The following is a 19,549-nucleotide window of genomic DNA, read 5'->3' as shown; positions in this document are numbered from 1 at the left end:
AACATTTTGTGATTATCGAATGAACGTCTTTATGAAGGAGGAGGAGGAGATTAATTCACAAAAGGGACGGGGCAAGCACTTGGAATCAATCCTTTGCAAATCGAATTTTGTCAATTCCAAACATAAAATTATAATGTGTTGATACGTAGACATGCATACAAAATGTCACAGGATATAGCGGAAGTCCGGATGGAAGTCTCCACCTTTCTTCTCATAGGACCCTGAGCTGACAATCGTCTCCCTCTCCTCTGGTGACATTTGAGCCCGCTTAGTGTTGTGGTATCGCAGCAACATCCACATTCCCGCGTTTCCAAAGAATGCAAGGCAGATCGTAGCAAGTGAAACGGAATGCCCAGTCACATAGCGCCCATTAACTGGTGACTTGTAGATTTGACCTGCCTGTGACATATGTTAGCTTAATGTCAAAAATCAAGGCACAAATTTGAGTTGTCTTACAATTAAACCTGCACAATTTCCGATAGATTGCTGAAGACCCACTGCCATGGCACGTTTATAGTAACCAGAATGACTATTAGCATTCCAACTGACTCCGAGGCCAACAACCGCGTAGATTCTGAAAGAAAGATCAGCTGTTATACCCCCATGTAGTCTTAGAGCGATGGAGTGTCCATACCCAGTAACACAAACGTATGTTGCAAAATAAAGTGGACCACGCGCATGGACATCCACTCCCAACATCAAAGCATATCCAACGGCCGTTACGAGACACAAGGGGACCATGAAGACAGCCCGCATGCGAACTCGGTCAGATAGATTGGCAACCACCAAGTAGAAAGCGGAAGCCCAGATATACACAGGGACAGTGAGTAGTTGAGTTCTGACAGAATCATAGCCAAATCCTCGAATAATTGTGGGTAAGAAGGTGCTGAATCCGAAGGAACAAGTGTTGACGCATATTTGGTTGAAGGAGGTGAGCCAGCTCTTAGGGTCTCTCAGGGTTTTCCACACTTCCTTAATATCGAATTCTTCGGAATCAGCGTATCGTGCATTTTGCTGCATACGCATGCGCATCAACTCTTTATCTTCCTCGTTCAAGAAGTAAGCGGTTTCATAATTGTTCGGAAGAAGGAAGAAAGTGGCAATGCCAACGACGGCGCTCATAAGTCCCTCCACAATGAAGAGCCACCTCCAGCCTTCGAGACCACTTGCGCCGTCCAAGCGAATCAAACCAAACGCTAGACTATAATCTTTATTAGCATGTGCAGTAAAAAGGTTTCGATAACCTAAAGAGGGCTTCACGCACAGACCGCCAAATCCTCCACTCAGAGCAGCAGATACAAAAAGATATGAAATTCTTTGTGCTTGCTCTTCGCGCTTGTAGAAAGTGGTCAAGAGAACGGTCAAGCAGCTAAACAATCATTAGCTTAACTTTGGAACAAATATGATCACGAAACTCACGGGAATAGACCGCTCTCAAAAACACCGAGGAAAAGTCTGGTAATATAAAGCCCCGCAACATTTTTGACAAAGCCGCCGGCAAGAACTGACGCACTGAAACCAATGATTAACGCGGAGATCAATCTGTTTGGGCGTAATTTCTTGAGAAGCATCGAAAATGGGATCTCGAAAAAGACATATGTCGCGTAAAACAAAGATACGGCATCTGTTTCCGATTTGTTAGCTCCTAGTGTAGTAAGAATGGGATATGAATTATTAGCTTACTCCCTAGTTCATTTCCAACTAGACCGATGTCTTCCTGTGGGAGCACAGTTAGTATTGGAAGTCCCTCCAGCAACTTATAGTCTCGTGCTTACTGGCATTCCTGCAACAGCCGCATTTCTAGAAAATAATTAGCAATTGAACATATTCTGTGTGAGATAAAAGCTTACCCCAAGTTGCTACGATCAAGGTAGGCAACCAAAAAAATGAGCATCACTAAGGGGCAAATGCAGAGGTCAAGCTTCCACAGAAGCTTCTTCTCGCGGACGGGATCAATTGAGAAGTTGCCCATTTGCACATCATGGTCCGAAGATGCGTCGGCTTGAAATTTGATATCTGTTTCCTTGATTGTCATGCTGGGCAAGGAATAGTAGGGTGATGCCGAGAATGGAAGCAAGTAGACATATGATCCTCATCGGTCTTTAAGTACCGATCACATCTATACAGTCGTTATCAACCATCGGGGAATACATCGGTTTATTCAAAGAATTTGGAGAAAGGGGCGGTAATTGTCCGACAACATTGGTGGCGCCTATCGCAGCCGAATGGAACCGTGAGAGATAAGAAGCGAGAGTGACCCATTCTTTCTCTTAATTTGGCTCTACCTTAATTTTCCGTAACCTTAAAACATTCATTTTTACATCTTATACACCACAATATGGACTTTTTGATATCATCTTCAATCCCATTTGAGTCTCTCACAGATGCGATAATAGGGTTCCCAAATTCCGCACAAAGTTTTGTTGGGCCTGGTCGGCCTGGTCCGATAACTTTGCGATTCCCCGCGTTTTATCATCTTGGCATCGGTAAATTCAAACCTTGTCCCTATGATCGGCCACCAATTTCCCGATGAATTTCCCGACTCTAGTCGTGGGGTACATCATGAGACATTGATAAGAAGACAAAGACGACAGATTTTGTAACTTTGAATTGTTCTTTATTTTGCTTATCTTTGAACATGGCGATTTCCAATGATTCGAAAACAAATGGGGTTAAACCAAGTTTAACTACAAACCATCCAGTAAGTTTTTCCTTGCATAAGTGTTCCTTGCAATTCGAATTGAACTGATTCCCTCCAGGTTTGGAAACGATGGGTCCGCTTCAGAGGCAAAGATGGTAAAGTCTACGGCGGCGAGCCGGTAAATGTGAACATTGATGGTACTACATGTCATGCCCTTTAAGAAATTTCATTTGGTTAACAAACTCGCAGTGGGCCAGGCCATAGAAAAAAACTTTGAAGTGGCTGTCAAAGTCGTGGCTGGCGGTTCAGCGTTGGATTATGACGCTTCCTTTACTGGTGAAATCAAGGTCATTGATCAGCTTCTATCTCCAGTGTCACAAAAAGAAGCTGGAACTGTTCGCTGTGTTGGCCTCAATTACAAGGAGCATGCCGCCGAGATGAAGATGACTCTTCCAAAGACACCAACGTTCGTATATTGACCCTTTGGTTAGCTACTTGCTGATATTTGAAAGCGTTTTTCTCAAGGCAGAGACCTGCATTGCTTCTGCCGCCGATCCAATCATATTACCTCCCAACGTGGCTTATGACGAAGCAGACTATGAGGTTGAGTTAGCCGTGGTCATTGGCAGGGAATGCAAGAATGTTTTAGTTTCGGAAGCATCGAACTACATTCTGGGATATTCCGTCGCCAATGACGTGACCGCCCGCAAGCATCAGGATCAGACTTCCCAATGGTCTTATGCGAAGGGCATGGTATGTTTTGCGAAATTGCTTCAGATAAGGTTAGCATCATAGCTGACATCCACCAGGACGGCTTCTGTCCACTCGGCCCATGTATTGTTTCCACAGAGCAAATCCCCGATGCTGCCATTTTGAATCTGAAGACCTCTCTCAACGGGAAGATTATGCAAAATGAATCTGCCGACGACATGATATTTAGTATACCCGAAATTGTCTCTTATCTATCTCAGGTATGGTTGAAAAGTCCAAAGGCTTATATGTCGTACTTAGCTCACAATGATAGGGTCACACCTTATTGCCTGGAACGGTCATCATCACAGGAACACCTTGTGGAATTGGCATCTCACAGAAGCCCCCACGATTCCTTCAGCCCGGGGATGAACTAAGAGTGAGTATAAGCCATGGAATAGGTACACAAGTATGCCCAATTTCGAGAGAGTAAAAATGTTCTGAATAGAGAATCTGATTTTATTCTTTTCTCGAGAAAACCATGTCCCGAATGTCTCCCCAATAAGTCCACAGCACCGTTGTAATAACAGTTGTGGGTATAGCAAAGACCCAGTAGATCCAGAAGTTGCTCGACATATTCCAACCAGTATCAGGGCCGTAGTTGAAAAATGACATGCTGAAGATAGCGCAGATGAAGGTGGGAGGCAGGAATGTGAGAGTAACGAAAGCGATTGTTTTCATGGTGGCGCTATCCAGTTGAGTAGCGCGACCGATTTCAAGGGTGATACTTGAATCATGCTGGGCCACAGTGTTGAAAGCCAGCTGGATCTCGTTCTGAAGTCTCTTTTCATTCGAGATTGACCGAGAGCGTAGATTGGCGATGAAAGATTGGAAAAAGCGCAGACGACGGTGGATATCCTCAGATGCACTGGTGGCGTTCTCGGGGGTCAAGTTTTTATAGTATTCATGTTCAATCATCAAATACTCTAAACTTTGCATGGTGGCGTCTAATGTCTCATTGACATGAATTGCATGCCGTGCGATGTCATGCAGCCGTCTGTAGTCAGGCTGTGGTCTACCTTCTGGTTTCTTTTCGGTCTCCAAGGCTCGAACATGGTCTCGGATACCCCACACAGAGGGCTCTTGGGCGCGAGCAATCTGTTCCATCAGATATGGGTGAGCCCAGAATGGATCACTGAGAAGACTTGGGTCCGGATTCATGAGAGCTCTGAGACATCGCCCTTGGATCGGTGGCTGCATATCGAATGCAAGGATAATAGTCTGACCAGTGGACGGTAGCCATCTAGTGAAGAGATTTGTATAATACCATGTGAAACTGGCATCCGGTTTCACCTGTTTTACAGTAAATCTAGACCAGGTATCTAGCAAAATCAGCGCTGTCACATAGTTACTATCTGTATACTTACTGAAGCCAGTAACAACTCCAGAACGCCTCGTGCTTTCACATCCAAAACCGCCATTCCCATCTCGGAAATATTTTGACCACCAGAATTTAGGCATAGCGAACGCATCTGCAAAAGACTCTTGACACTGATGGCACTTTTGAATCGCAAATGAGTTGGCAACACTTGATAAGTCAGCAATCTTCTGGACATGGAGATCTATCACATACATTATGCACACTTTTGACCAAGCAGGAAGGATAGAAGAAATGTCGCTAGGATCTGCAATGTGAAAATTTACGAGGTGAGTCTGTCGCCAGTCGTTTGCAAGTTCACCGTTCCATTGGTACACCAACAGGTTGGCACAGACTAGGCAGTTTGGGTCCTGCATTTTGTAAAACCTAAAGACAAACGGATTGCCGCAATAATAGACAAGAGACAATGCAAGGGTTGGGCAGCAAATGCTGAGTGGGAGAAAAGAGCGGTCGCAGGTGAGACGGGCCGTGCCCCTCTCAGCCTCTCAGCCTCAAGTGGAGTAACACGAGATGTCTTGGAATTGCTTCAATTTCATAACTCCCAGTAATTACCAGATACATTGCTTATTTATATTCCCTATGGCCAAGGTTCGCTATCCAATGATGGCGGCCCGGCATACTTCTCATAACCCCAAACCCAGTACCAAGCGGAAGCAATTAAAATGAATGCCACAAAAACGACTGGTGCATAATTGACAGTCTCCGCGGAGACAGGAATTGAAGTTGGCATGCAGAAGAGGGGAATAACTAGGATACTCCAGGCTAAATGCGTAAATAATTAGCGATGTTCGTTTAGCAATCATAGATCAGATGTCTTACCCAGAGCCACAATGTTACAAACCAGCCCAAGAGTCCCAAGATCGAATTGCCCATTCTTGATGTGCTTTCGACCTCCAGCAAGAGACACTGCAATTGGACAGGCATAGCTGACGGTCAAAGTAATCACTCCAACGCCAGAGAAAGCATTGAATGCAGCAGTTGATCCGAAATAAATGAAACCAAGCAAGATCTGGACAGCTGTGCCAAGCATCATAGCGTTAAATGGAACACCATCTTTGTTCACCTGCTTCCACCATTTAGAGCCCGGGATACCCCCGTCGCGAGCAAAGGCCCAAGTACTTCGCGAGACAGCCGTGGTACAGCCAATCACACAGAGCAAGGCGAGAACTATCAGAGGAAGAAGAAGCAAGAATGACCCAACCTCATTTCCAATAGCAGACTTGATGATGGTTGGCATTGGCTGGCCGGATGCGAGGGCGGCAAGCATCGTGGTATCGGGGAGTACAAAGACCAAGGGAACAAGGAAGAGAAGGCCGGCCAGGGTGTTCAAAATGACCGTACCAACCATCGCCTTTGGGACTTGTGTTGATGGATGTTGAACCTCTTCGCACATACTTCGATAGGTAAGTTACGATCTCAGGAAATGAGAGAAGACCACGTACCAAATAATCATGCCAGTTGATGAGGTGCTGTAAGCAGCTTGCAGAAGTCCAACACAGAAAGACCAGCCAGCTGGCCATCCGGACTGGGGCTCGAAGTGGGTGAAGACATACTCGGCATCGTGTCGACCGTCTTTGGCAATTACGAGAACACATATCACAATAGCCAATACACCAGCAAGTGTCCAAAATATCGCAAAAGTCTATTGAAGGCGTCAGCAAATTCAGGCAAGTAAAAGGGCGTCTGATCATACGTCAAGGTAAGGCAGCCACTTATTCCCAAAAGCCGATACTGCGGTAGAAAGAAAAGTGACAGCAAGGAATATAAGGAAAACTTGGTAAGTTTCGGCCTCGAAAATTCCCACCCCAGGCGAAGACTCAAAAACATTAATACATGAAACGAGGAAAAGGGTGCTTCCAAGATTGACTGCGAGGGTAATAGTAATGTTGCCAACAACATATGACCACCCACAGATCCAGGAAGCAATCCGCCGGTATGAAGGCGGCGATAGCATGAAGGTTTGGTAGTAGACACCCCCTGCAGTTGGGTAGACGGAGGTAATTTCACCAAGGGAAGCAGCCACGCAGAGGATAACCACAGACACTGCAAGCCATCCCCAGATGATGTTGACCGGACCTCCTCCGACAAGCGGATAGACGAATGTTGTTGCGAGGCCATATGGAATTGCTGCAAGGACAAATGACATAAAAGCCACCTGGAGGGTGGAGCGGTTTCGAACTAGTTCGGGCTCGTAGCCAAGGGCTTCAAGTACACCGTTTGCTGAGGTCTGTTTGCCTTCTTCGATTTTGGGATAGTCGTCAAGTGCATCGGGCTCGAACTTTTTGTCTTTTGAAGAGTCATACTGGTTGGTGTCGACTTCGGTCGCCATGGTCAAGGCGCTTTAGGGAGTTGAAGCAGGTGGGTTATCAGAATGGCGCACTGGGAAGAGGATTATAAGAAATATTTTGGTAATGCTAGGTAAAAAGGAGAAGAGTTAAACGGTAAAAAGATACTTTGGGAGCTTATGTTCTCAGGACACCCAAACATCGAGGAACACCCAGGCTTATAAAGTTATAGTTCCTCATTGGAGAGCGGAGCATCGTCGAGTAAGGATATCGGAGTAAACGTCAATTTGATTGTCTGGTGACGAGGGCTCCATGCGGAGACGTTAATTTGATTGGCCATATGAGGGCCGGGCATACAGTAACAGCCACTAAAGCCGAATTTCATTGAAATCTTTTGTGCCCTATCTCTTCAAGCCATTTTCTAACAAGGTTAGCGATGCGGGATGATGTACTAGTCAGTTCGTTCTGGCCGTGCCAATCATAACGCAGTCACGATAAGCAAGCTTTACCATAGGTTACTAGGAATGGTCTCAGGGGTTGAGAGTCTCCACATTCCGGCAACAATAAGCCCTTGTTCAGGGGACTTGAGTGGATAAATGGTCTGATAACGAGATAGTGATTTGACGATAGGACAACTCTGATGACACAGTTATAGGGGCAAGATAAGTCAAACAGGATGCTATCACACCTAAGGAGTGAGCTGAAACGTGCACAAGCTCTGGCCGGTTTATCCCTCGCCCTGTCTCTCGCCTTGGAGGCTGCTATGTTTGTCTGCGCTAGTCCAGATTACTACTAGTGATGACATTTAGTGGATACGCTAATGCACGGCGGCTACGCTAAGTCTAATGCGGCGGTTATGTGGAGATGCTGGCGCTCCGAGGGAGGATGTATAGTACATGTACGTACTGCGTATACCCGCACATAGTGAGGGAATTATCAGCATGTCACTACATAGGACTGCATCGATATCTTATCTTATAAACTGTCGATAGTCTGTATTGATGGGGAGTATGTTGGTAGGTCAAACAAGAGGTTATTTTAGTCGAAACATGACACTTCGGCGTTACGGGCTGGGAAGTGCGCGAATTTCCCCTCACCGTATGACACACTGGGCCCAGATCACTAGTATACCATGGCATTATCTTCAACTCAATTCAGAGTAGACGAGACTTTCTCCGCACTCGTGATGTCATGCTAAGTCTTTGTTGCAGAGAGAGGGGTGCCATTGATCGATCATTGCAGCACGTCGCTGTTCTGCTTTGCTGGAAAAAGCGAGACGGTGTGTCAGAAGATGACCGGCTTAAAGTTCTTGGCCACATGGACACCCTGATATCAACGGCACATTCCCTAATGCTCAATAACTGAGAAGACTTGACGTCTGGGAGTGCGACTTCCAGGAGTAATTGACCTATGTGGCAAGGTATGCGCGAGCGTAGGTACGGATCACGCTGGCACTGGTTTTCATGCACCATGCAGGTTTGACCAGTTGAAGACTATTTCTGGCCATTTTATCAAGCTGTCCCAGTTGCGATTATTGCGTCGAACCCAAACCGGGGGGTTTCACGATGAAATGGCATCTGACAGTCGACATTGCTGCGGACGGGGATTGCAAAAGCATGCAACTCAGAGAAAAAATGACCGTCTCAGTAGATCTCAGTTGGGTCAAGCCATTTTGGATTTGCAAGAGCCTAGGTGTCGTGTTGCTCGCCTGGAAGAGCTTGAGTGGAAGACTCTTCTTCTTAGTCACATGCCCGATCAGACATGGGATGTCTGCAAGTCTAAACTGCTAAATATGGGTTGCAAATGGTCGTGTGCCAATATGCAAGACATATGAGCTTACTCGGTCATGATTGGGTGAGGTTAATGGCTGCAGAGAAACATTAGTATGGTACTCAACATGAAGGTATGCAACCACCCACATTAAGGGTGTTGAGGATGATGACTTTATTTGTTTAGCCACATCACTCTTGATAAATATCATTCAAGCCTTGAATTCGGTGCGCCGTGGGGGTTGAGTCTCCATTGGGAGAACAAACCCGCCCTCGGCGTGTTATAGCTCCTGTTTAGGCTTAGCGTGGAGAAGCAACACCAGAATAACATCACGAGACCAAAGTCTGCGGGATCGAAATAGGTAGCACCATCGTCTGCCGAAGCCCCAACAATCCAATCACTTATATCAAACCAATCGGGATTCCAGGACTGATATCTGGCGTTCACCTTAAAGTCGGCGGTTAGTCAGGTGATCGGATCGGTTGGCATCCCGACGCGGGGCTTGTCGAGGCGATAGTGTCTCCTTCCAAGCTCGCCTGTCGTTGCCGGCCCGAGATCCGCCTTTCCATTATGCGTTCATACTCTCGATAACATCGATTTCACTCACGTCTCGCTGATTACAGTAGGATGCAAAGTGCAAAGGAAGTCCCCACTTTAAGGAAAAGACAAAATCCAAATCGGTGCAGGCCAAAGTCCAAAGGGGGTTGTCAGAGGTGCAAACAGCGGCGGGTAAGTTGAAGTGAAAGAGGCACTGTCATTCGCCTCTCCTTTCCGACCTCTTGTTTCTAGTTGACCCTCGTATAGCGCCGATGTGATGAGACGAAGCCAAGTTGTCAAGAATGTTCCAAGAAGGGACATACGTGTCCTGGATATGAGAAGCAGAATTTAAAGTGGCGCTATGTCTTCAAAGATGACTCCCGTGAGGCAACTCAGACGGCATCGCCGATTGAGACCCCCAAATCAACAGCGACCGATTCTTTCGAGGCGACTAATCCAACCCAGGAGCCTGAGAGGGAACGTTCTCCCAATGAAGACCAGGACCAGGTGGACACCACCGGATCCTCTGTCTTTGACCAGTTGCCAGAGTATGATGACCCGGCAAATATCTGGTTCAATCTCGAGTCGGGGCTGCCTGGCATTGGGGTAGAGAATGATGACGAGCAGAACAGTCTGTCGATCTTGCGCAAGCAGTTATCCAATACATCGATTCCTTCGTTCCTTATTCAGCTCCCAGCGATGCTGGTCGAGTATTACTTTCGTACTGTTTGCAACCAATGGTCATCCTTTGACTGTCCTCTCAACCCATTCCGAACAATTATCAGCCGACTTTGGAGTCGAAATGCAGCTATTTACTTTACCATCCAAAGCATGTCAGCCGCATCACTGGCAAATGATTTCCCAAGTATGAGGGCCATCGGAAGACAAACCCAGCAACAAGCGATCGTCTGCCTACAGAATAGTGCACGAGGAGGAACAGCTCGCATGGGAGATGATGAGTTTTTCCTGGCACTCTTAATGTTAGGATCCACCACTGGGTGGCACGATGCGTCTGACCTAGGGTTGGCATATTTGAAAGCAGCCCAGGAGCATCTTCTGAAACAGAAGCGCCGGTGCAAAAGTTCAAACTTTGCCGTAGCAAAACAGTACCCGCTTTTCAAACAGTGTCTGCTGTATTGGAACTTGTTGGCTGCATTTGTGGCCGAGGATTCGCCAATTCTGGACGAGGACAGCCCCACGGAAAACAGCGATGGAGACCTCTCAATCTACCTTGTTGATGGACAAGCAATTCCTCATCCATGGACGGGATCTCTCACCTACTCATTGAGTCTTTTTTATCGGACTGCAAGAGTGATTCGAGCCTCGAAAACGTCGCATCGGAAACAAGTACAGGCACTAGATCCTACCCTGGTCGACTTCAGCTGCTTGGCTGAAGAACTGGATCTCAGACAGAGGGCGGAGGAACTTGAACAAAACATCCTCTTTTCTGGATTCTCATTCTACTGCGGTCCTGTCGATATCGGCGACATGAACACTCCCCCGTCACATTTCCTTACTTTGGCCGAAGCATATCGCTGTGCGGCACTTTTACAAATCTATCATGTTTTCCCGGAGATTTTGGAAGAAAGGCTTCGCAGCAATCAAGAGGCAGATGACGAATCCTCTACTCCAGCTCTATTTTTGTTATTGTTCCCAATTACTGCAGACTGGTTATCACTCTCGGTCGAAGACACAAGACACACCTTGGCACTACACATTGTATCTCTGTTGGATCAACTACCTTCAACATCTGGGACTAAGGTGATGCAGCCCGTGATTCTGGCTTGCATTTCCAGTGATCTTGTGTTCTCTTCTGGGTCTGTCTTAGGTCCGACCGCAAATACAATTCCCAGTTTGAATACTTTGGATGTTGATATTGCTCAAGCCAGACGGAAAGTCAAAATGAAGATGTCTGAGCTTACGATAATCCTTCCAAAGCTACCAATGCAGCGAATTTCTAACGTTATACACGAGACTTGGGATCGCGCGGACTCTGGATTGGAGGAGTTTTGGTTGGATGTCATGTTGGATTTACATTTGGAGACGATAATGGGATAAGCATAGGGAGATGGTGTACTTGATGCATATGTTAATTGGTTTGCGTAGACATGTCACATACCGTTTAACGTTAATATGCTAATCAAATTGGATTCATTGGGAGATTTCTTCTCGAATTATGACATAATTCCATTGATCTATATACATATGGTTTAGCAGATTAAGAATAACTCATTTCGGTCTGAGAAGAAACTAGACAACATGTCCTTATGTGATCCCGTCTCCCATGATTTCTCCAACTGGGTGAGAGCGGTCTCCATAATCCCCATTCCGAAATTGCTAATCAGAGACTTCATATATTGCCGAACCGATTCCCTTTCAGTAGAGCCATATGCATTCATTCCAAAGACAAACAAAGGCCATGTCGCTGTCGTTGCAATCGGGGAGTTGGAAGGCAGACGTAAAAACAACGACTTGAGATATTCAAAAGAATTTTGAATAGCATCTCTGCCGTTGAATGATTGGAAACGGGCGTCTAACAGAAGAAGAAGACTGTGCTTGTAAAGTTCGGCGCCGAGGGCAATATCAGACTCGGTGGTCATGGGCTTCCAACTCGCTATTTGAGACCTTATGCTCCAATACTCGTCGGCAAGGCTCCTATCATCAATCTGAAATTCGTCATTCTGAGATTCTATTGCGCTGGCTCCAGACTCTGATAGTAGTTTTGAGACTTTCGGGACGAAAGTGAATAAATCATGAGCACATCCACATAGCATGCCGACCCTATTGCCCTGTTGCGGTAGAGATTTCGCTAGTGTATCAGGCCACAAAGTCGCTAAGGCCGGGCAATCAACTGTAAAAGAAGCGAGACAAGCATTGTAAGCATATAGCTCAGTGACAAACAGTCCCATACTGGACTGAATACTGCTAGGATCGGAGCGCAAAATGTACGCCATTAGATAATTTGCGCCTTTCATGTGTGATTTCATTGCTTCATGGTCGCTCCCCCGGGTAGCCTGCGGTATGTTAGCGTATAATTATCTGTAGCATGATAAAACGAAGACTTTCCTCGATAAGGTAAAATATTAAAACAAGTAGAAGAGATCGTATCGCAGAATCGACATTGCGACGCCCGTCATCTTTAAGTATGTGGGACAACTCTACCCTCAGGCTTTTCAATGCACGAATGTAACTTTGACAAGTGGAAGACTGTATACTGGGGCTATTTTGAGGAAGCCGTCGCATTAAATGAACCCCTGCAAGTGCCAAGATGGAATGCATCAACAGTTCGTCATTCAAGGCAGCTGGAAATATCATATGAAGGAATGGATTCTCGCTGTTTTGTAAGCAAACAAGTCTGTTTGCTGTGTCATTCAGGTAATGGTGGAGAATCATCCATGTCTCTCCTGCAGATGATACTGATCCTGGCAGGACAAGAGGAAATAGCGAGACGGGGATCTCGGCGGAAGCAATAGCCCCAGCATTGACCATGGCTGAAGATTGCGCAAACAACACATTTTGCCCGAGACCCAATCCACTTTCCACGTCTTCCTTCTCAAAAAATGAGCTGGGCCAAAAACAGCCTATGCAATTGCGTTGGCAAGCTGTACAGGTTGGCTTGGCTTCATCGCACTTCTTTTTGCGCCTTCGACAGGGCAAACATCCGAGGCGGGATCTGGCTCCCATGTTGAAGGCATACAGGGGCTCTACCCATTGTTATCCCAAGAGACTAACGCCCATTTTAAGTACAATTTCAAGTAACGGTGAGGGGATGTATATCTAAACAATGTAACCGGCCACGTGACCGGCATACGGATGGGTAGATATGGCGCCGAATCAGGACTAGTTCTATCTCCGTCACCATGACCGTCGATCCTTCTCTATATGTTAGGTCATATTGATATCCTTATGCGTTCTTCTAGTCCATCTTCAGGTGTCATTAGCTATCGATCAAGTTAAAATTCGCACTTATGCCATTCTACATTCTATGTGCATTGAGGACAATATTACAACCCCTCAATATCCGAGCTAGTATTGCATTCGTGGTTATAAATCCCCTTCCAGCATAGGTAGACGAATTGAATTTACCTAGCTATGGCGTAATGTCAATCTGAATTCCTATAGTGGTGACGATAAAACTGCGAATGCTTTCATTATTGTGTTCTTCCCACTTCTCTGCAATCACCAAAAATATCCATCTACGATCTGAAACTATGATTAGAACTACCACAATGGAGACCTACGGACTGGCCTTCTACATCTGCATGGGTGCCCTCATAAGTCAATGTGGCATTCTCATCGTCTTTTTCTGCATTCTATGCTGGATGAATCGACCGCGGGTTGCTGGGTTGAACGACATCGAATCGAATCAAAGGGCAGTTCAAACCCACTGGAGCAAACGCGCAAGCAATATTTATCCACACATCGAAGATTATATTTTACACCAGCAAAAGTGCTCTTAAATTGCAATATCCATGGGTATGTGCAAGACTGAGTGAGTCTCTCAACAGTTGAACTCAAGGCCCTCAACGGCTGCCCTCTCTGAATGCTATTTTGACAATCGACCACTTGGAATATGCAAAGAAAAGAAGTCGGCGTTCCCAAGGCTATTACTTTGCTGGGTTTTAGAAGTTTAGCTCTACCTACCGCATATGCATGTTATGCGTGTTTGTGTCAAAACATGTAGTTTGTAAGTCCCCTAATGTTTGTGTTATTACCTAACGTCTGATCAACTTTTAATTATGACCTAGGTCTCTTGCTTTGGTTGAACTTAAAGGAGGTGATTGGCGCTACGGGCGCCATTGTTAGATTGGGTTTCTTTTCCCGTGAAGTACTTCTGGCTTTTTTTCTATTTTCTATTTTCTTTTTTGATCCACGTTGATGAGTTACGTGCTATGGAAATTGGGCGGAGAGCCCCAGGTTTGTAGCGCTTCCAGCGTCAAACATGGCTAGGCAGTTCGGTTTCGTAGGGTATAACAAAAGCAATTATGCTTCCCCACACGAGGTCATGCTGCAAATCAGAAATCGATAGAAGGGCCTCGCCCTTTTCAACAGCTGATTAGTTCAAACCTATATATTTGTCTGGGGTTGGGTTTTAAAAAGATCAATAACTCCGGCTTTTACCGTCTCCTCTCTTCCGAACGCAAAGGGCCATAAAAGATGCCATTTTCCCGAACATTGTCAGTTGTTGGATGCCACGCCGAAGGTGAAGTCGGTGATGTGATTACTGGCGGCGTACTTGATGTTCCTGGCAACACGATGTACGATAAACTGGTTTATTTCTTGAACAAGAGAGACAACATACGTCAACTTTTGCTCAACGAGCCTCGCGGCCGGTCTTCGATGAACACGAATTTGATCCTGCCACCGTGCGATCCGCGAGCAGATGCCGGTTTTTTGATCATGGAGAGCGAAGAATACGCACCAATGTCAGGGTCGAATACCATCTGCACTACCACGGTGCTTTTGGAGACCGGTATGATTCCAATGAAAGAGCCAATCACCGAATTGACACTGGATACCGCCGCTGGCCTGGTGGTTGTCACTGCGAAATGTGAGGCTGGGAAATGCAAAAGCGTGGCATTCGACAATGTGCCCTCGTTTGTCTTCAAGCTTGACTATAAACTCCAAGTCCCTGGAATCGGGGAGGTCTCTGTTGATATCGCCTGGGGAGGTATGATGTATGTGCTGGTGGATGCGGCATCGGTGGGATTGAAAGTCGAGGCTCAGTATAGCACGCAGCTGGTTGATTTGGGCGAGCGTATCAAGCGTGCAGTCCAATCATCCTATACCCCCGTTCATCCTGAGAATCCCAGGATCAAGGGTGTCAGTATTCTAGCGTTCACAGAGCCTCTGACAATAGAAGATGGTTGTAAAGTCGCTGTCAATACTGTTGTTGTCTCGCCAGGGAGATTTGATCGCAGTCCATGTGGGACTGGGACTTGTGCCCGAATGGCTGTTTTGCATGCAACGGGTCAACTCAAGGAGGGAGAGATTTTCAAACATCGCAGCATCATTGGCACCGAGTTCACTAGCCACATTCGTGGCATAACCAAGGTGGGAAGCTATCAGGCTGTCCTACCAACAGTCGCCGGCCGAGCTTGGATCACGAGCTTCAAGCAAATCGTTCTTGATTCGAGTGACCCTTTCCCTGAAGGATTTAGGGTTGGCGACCAGTGGCGGATGGTACCAAATTAGGTAACTCTAGACTGGAGGACCAAGTCTGAGGGAGCCTTGCCACGTCGTTTGAGTTATTCTTGGGGCAAGACGGAATCCGGCGCCCTAAATCGGAGTTGGATATGGAGACTGAGGCTTGGGAAGGCGTATATGAAATCTCACGGATTGTACGTATATGTTTACCTCTGTCTTCAAACTATGGCTGCGAGTATTTCTCGTGTACTGAAAGAAGAGACAATGGTTGTACAAATCCTACCTTCTTGATATCTATAATTCACCAGTTGAAAGACACGGAATCGGCCTCATGTTTTTCCTGATCGGCACGCACCTAGAAATAGAACTCGGGTGTTTTCAAACGTTTCTCTCCAGTCTCTTGTCGATATCCACCATGGATCAGAAGAAGCTACGTATTGCCAGCCTGGGCAGCTCATTTGCTGCCGGGCCCGACATTCCCCCACAAATCAAGCCTCTTGCCGCGATGCGATCAGGACAAAATTATCCTCACCTGCTGGCTCAACGATTAAACGCCGAACTCACCGATCTCTCAGTCTCTGGCGCAACTCTGCTCAACATTACAGTCGAACCCCAATCCGCTCCACTCTCCGAAGATGTCTTTCCGCCACAACTATCGAACCTACCCAGAGATGCGGATATTGTTACTGTCACTGCAGGAGGAAACGACATAAACTACATTGGAGGCATGATTTCAGATGCTTGCGGTGCGACGATACAATTACCAGACCCCTTGACACTTGATGAACTGGCACAAAGATTAGGCGGAGTTCTCGATGAAGTACACAAACAGGCTCCAAACGCTCGCATTTACCTTGTTGAATACCTCGCTATTCTGGGACCCGACACGCGACCTGATCAGGATGTTCCCTTCGACCAGGAAAGGATCACACACCACAGTGGAGTTGCGTCTCTCCTTCAACATGCATATTTGGCTGCAACTGAAAGTAGATGTGATTGGTGCGAAAGAGTCCCAATTCATGAACTTAGCCTGGGACATGCACTTGGGAGCAAAGAACCCTGGGTCGGAGGGTTTGACGGCGGACCGCTCCTTCACCCGAACCTTGACGGTATGAAGGCAGTAGCAAATGTCTTATTCGAGAGGATCCAGAAAGACTCAAATAAAACATTACTCTGAACCTGATCCTTTCGAGATCAGCCTGGCGTGTCCTAGCCGAGCATCGTTGTTACGATCTCGTACGCATCATATTGCGCCGAAATGATGGTCCAAGGGACGAATCACCTACGCAGATTCATGATACTCTCGCCCTGGCACGACAACGCCAACCTTGCTGTTCCCAGTCAGTCGTCAGGCCTCTGCATCAGAACCATAATGCGGTGTTCTCTTTCTTTTTTTTTTCTGGAAGACTTTGCTCAATTGATACCCCACTCCAAATAGATGACTTGAATTTGATTCCTCGTGCCTGCATAGTCAACATTCTAAATTATGTACCTGTGCGTTCTCCCGTGATCAGCACTGCAGGTGGCGGTCAAACACGCCTTATCCGATGTCCCTTGGGCTTTTCCGAGACCAAGCAAGGAAAACGCATCACCTAAGCCCTTTTACCCCCGCAATGACCTCTTCCTCGTGTAACAGTAATCTGGGGGTACAACACAGAAAAGGGAGCCAAGAGCTTGGCCAAGCTTAAACGGCCGTCCAAGGGCTTCAACTTCAGTCTCACACGTGTCTAGATATTGTCATAGTCGCGTTCAAACTACGCCTGTCTCCAAAGGAAGTGCGTCCGATCATGTTGAGTACACACCTGGCAAAGATGATGACACAAATGATCTAGCTGGTCGAATGCCAGCATGCTTGGTAATTTTATCTTCTGAAGAGAGGGATCTGGTGGAGAAGAAGCTTCTTCGCAAGATTGACCTCAGACTTCTCAGGGGCATTGGAAAGGCGGCCGTTTCGGGCGCCAAAAGCGGCCATTTTCGGCCGTCGTTTTCGCAGGTCCTCATATTCTAGTTATAAATCATAAATTGTTCGCAAGTTGAAATATCCCAAGATTCTCTATATCAGTATGCATAAAGATTGATCACTTCCGAGTCAGTCGCACGAATCTTCCGGTTTTCTTTCATGAGGATCACTCTCATAACCCAAGCCAGAATCACCACGCCGGCCGAGAACCCAATGCTACAATACATAGCCATTGAAAAGCGTGGGGCATCACTATCGGGCCACAAGTAAGGGGTGTAAATACTTGCAATATTCCCCAGCGTGTTTGTCAGGGCAATAGCCACTGCCTTCTTCTCGTCCGTCTGACCAACTGTAGCGGCCACCCAGGAAATGTTGATGTTGTTCACCCCGTATGTGGCGCCCACAAAGAGTATCATAGCAAAATAGCGTGCGCCAATATTTAAAGTGCCACATGCAAGTGCAAATCCAACAATTGCAAGCGCCTTAGAGACGGTAATATGCCAAGTTCGCTCGTTGAATCGGCCTGATGACCACGAAACCGCAACGGAAGTAAATGTTGCAATCAGATAAGGTGGGCAGGTGAGAACCAGCGTGATAGTAGAGTTGAACCCAAGAGTCTTCACAACAGTAGGCATGAAGTTCTTGAATCCGTTCGCAGACAAGTGGAGATTGCACATGAAAGCAAAGATCCAAGTCCGATAGTCGGAACATGCCTCTCGGAGACCCCTCCAGGTACTAGTGCCCTCTTTCTTCTCTGTCGTATCGCGTGCGATGCGGTCGTGTGCCATTTGGCGCTCTTCAGGTGTAAGCCAGCGAGTTTGTAGTGGTGAATTAGGCAAAAGGAAAACAGATAAAATGGCAACTCCAACCGTGGCAACTCCCTGGATGAGGAATAGCCATCTCCATCCAGCAAGCCCATGTTTTTGATCTAGACCAGCAAATACTCCGGCCGCGATAAGCCCGGAAAAGGCACTGGCTAGCATGTTTCCAGTATAGAGTATAGCCATACGTGTTGGTGCTTCTTTGCGGGTGTAAAATTGGGAAATCATGAACAAGGCGCCCGGGTAGAACGGAGCTTCCACGAAGCCGAGGACAAGTCTGCAAACTAGCATTCCGTGGTAGTCTTTGGCCAGGCACGTCAAGGTGGATACGATTGCCCAAGCCATCATGAATCCCGCCATGAAATATGCCGGTTTGACGCGATTAAGTAACATATTCGAAGGAATTTGGCCAGCTAAATAGCTGTTTTACGTTAGAGACCGAGTGTCAGAAATGGGAGGTGGTTGTTTCTTACCCAACGAACAATATACTAACACATGTATTGTACTGAGATCCATGGAGATTGAGATCTTTTGTCAAGCTATTGAGTTTTCCGTTGACCATGGCATTCCGATCCAGAAAGTTGAGAAAATACATCAGCCAAAGAATTGGCTATGATACTGTTAACAATGTCGCGCGGCGAAGATGAGATAGGAGCTTGCAGTACCATCATATGAATGTCAATCTTTTTGACGAGAGCGATCTCTTTCGGATCGGACTTTACTGCAGACCCAAATCGATCATATTGAGGGCTTGTCTTGAGGCCATCCCCCATATGATCAAGGTGCTCGACATGGCTATCGTTCTTCTCGACATCGCCCTTGGTCATTGTCATTGTGATTGTGAGAGAGATACTTCGCTAGGAAACAGCGTATTGGATGTGATCAAATGTAAAATGAAGTATGTGATTACTGGACTTGGAAGTAGTCACAGATATAGCTTATGCTCCCCCGGATATCCCCACGTCTTCGACATCTGGGGTACATGATAGCTAAGCATGCGCTGGCCCACTCGGACTTGCTAAAGTATCCTTGCCAAGAGTTTACCAAAGATGTGCCAAGGAGCGGGGTGGGGTAAGGGTTTCGCTATGCTCTCATCGCTGTGACAAACTGCAGTTGCGTGATGTTATCCGAGTCTGTGCTAGATATTGAGCACGGACAGATAGATATCCGAACGTAGGTAGGATTTAGGCGCAAGGCTCCGTTTGGTGGGAAATCATAGTAATTCATAGCATACGAACGCCAATCAAAATTCCCAAGTGT

General features: G+C 46.6%; 7 protein-coding genes across 7 annotated transcripts; 3 read left to right on the top strand and 4 right to left on the bottom strand.

Annotated features, from left to right (window-relative positions):
• Nucleotides 1-165: 165 nt before the first annotated feature.
• PENARI_c001G07655 (uncharacterized protein) lies at nt 166-2,035 on the bottom strand (the record flags this gene model as incomplete). Its single annotated transcript, XM_022626735.1, has 8 exons — nt 166-399; nt 457-574; nt 635-1,201; nt 1,265-1,369; nt 1,420-1,624; nt 1,684-1,717; nt 1,776-1,800; nt 1,851-2,035. The coding sequence occupies 8 exons, from the start codon at nt 2,033-2,035 to the stop codon at nt 166-168; spliced, it is 1,473 nt and encodes a 490-aa protein (XP_022493663.1).
• A 1,815-nt stretch (nt 2,036-3,850) lies between these two features.
• Nucleotides 3,851-5,125, bottom strand: PENARI_c001G01015 (uncharacterized protein; the record flags this gene model as incomplete). Its single annotated transcript, XM_022626201.1, has 3 exons — nt 3,851-4,684; nt 4,759-4,891; nt 4,965-5,125. 3 exons carry the CDS (start codon nt 5,123-5,125, stop codon nt 3,851-3,853), a joined length of 1,128 nt encoding a protein of 375 aa, XP_022493959.1.
• Nucleotides 5,126-5,346: 221 nt separating this feature from the next.
• PENARI_c001G01805 (uncharacterized protein) lies at nt 5,347-7,098 on the bottom strand (the record flags this gene model as incomplete). Its single annotated transcript, XM_022626258.1, has 4 exons — nt 5,347-5,531; nt 5,589-6,163; nt 6,212-6,411; nt 6,463-7,098. The coding sequence occupies 4 exons, from the start codon at nt 7,096-7,098 to the stop codon at nt 5,347-5,349; spliced, it is 1,596 nt and encodes a 531-aa protein (XP_022493160.1).
• A 2,624-nt stretch (nt 7,099-9,722) lies between these two features.
• PENARI_c001G07828 (uncharacterized protein) lies at nt 9,723-11,419 on the top strand (the record flags this gene model as incomplete). The annotated part of the gene is made up of 2 exons (XM_022626750.1): nt 9,723-9,743; nt 9,827-11,419. The coding sequence occupies 2 exons, from the start codon at nt 9,723-9,725 to the stop codon at nt 11,417-11,419; spliced, it is 1,614 nt and encodes a 537-aa protein (XP_022494020.1).
• A 3,099-nt stretch (nt 11,420-14,518) lies between these two features.
• On the top strand, nt 14,519-15,556 carry PENARI_c001G00658 (proline racemase family protein; the record flags this gene model as incomplete). Its single annotated transcript, XM_022626171.1, has 1 exon — nt 14,519-15,556. One exon carries the CDS (start codon nt 14,519-14,521, stop codon nt 15,554-15,556), a length of 1,038 nt encoding a protein of 345 aa, XP_022493062.1.
• A 367-nt stretch (nt 15,557-15,923) lies between these two features.
• PENARI_c001G11981 (SGNH/GDSL hydrolase family protein) lies at nt 15,924-16,685 on the top strand (the record flags this gene model as incomplete). Its single annotated transcript, XM_022627075.1, has 1 exon — nt 15,924-16,685. One exon carries the CDS (start codon nt 15,924-15,926, stop codon nt 16,683-16,685), a length of 762 nt encoding a protein of 253 aa, XP_022493902.1.
• Nucleotides 16,686-17,566: 881 nt separating this feature from the next.
• On the bottom strand, nt 17,567-19,122 carry PENARI_c001G11369 (putative MFS transporter; the record flags this gene model as incomplete). Its single annotated transcript, XM_022627019.1, has 3 exons — nt 17,567-18,710; nt 18,763-18,899; nt 18,955-19,122. The coding sequence occupies 3 exons, from the start codon at nt 19,120-19,122 to the stop codon at nt 17,567-17,569; spliced, it is 1,449 nt and encodes a 482-aa protein (XP_022493826.1).
• Between the last annotated feature and the right edge of the window lie 427 nt (nt 19,123-19,549).

The sequence above is a fragment of the Penicillium arizonense genome (genome assembly GCF_001773325.1).
Source record: "Penicillium arizonense strain CBS 141311 chromosome Unknown PENARI_contig001, whole genome shotgun sequence".
NCBI classification, from domain to species: domain Eukaryota; kingdom Fungi; phylum Ascomycota; class Eurotiomycetes; order Eurotiales; family Aspergillaceae; genus Penicillium; species Penicillium arizonense.
The sequence above is the reverse complement of the archived record's forward strand: the minus strand, read 5'-3'. Positions and strand labels throughout refer to the sequence as shown.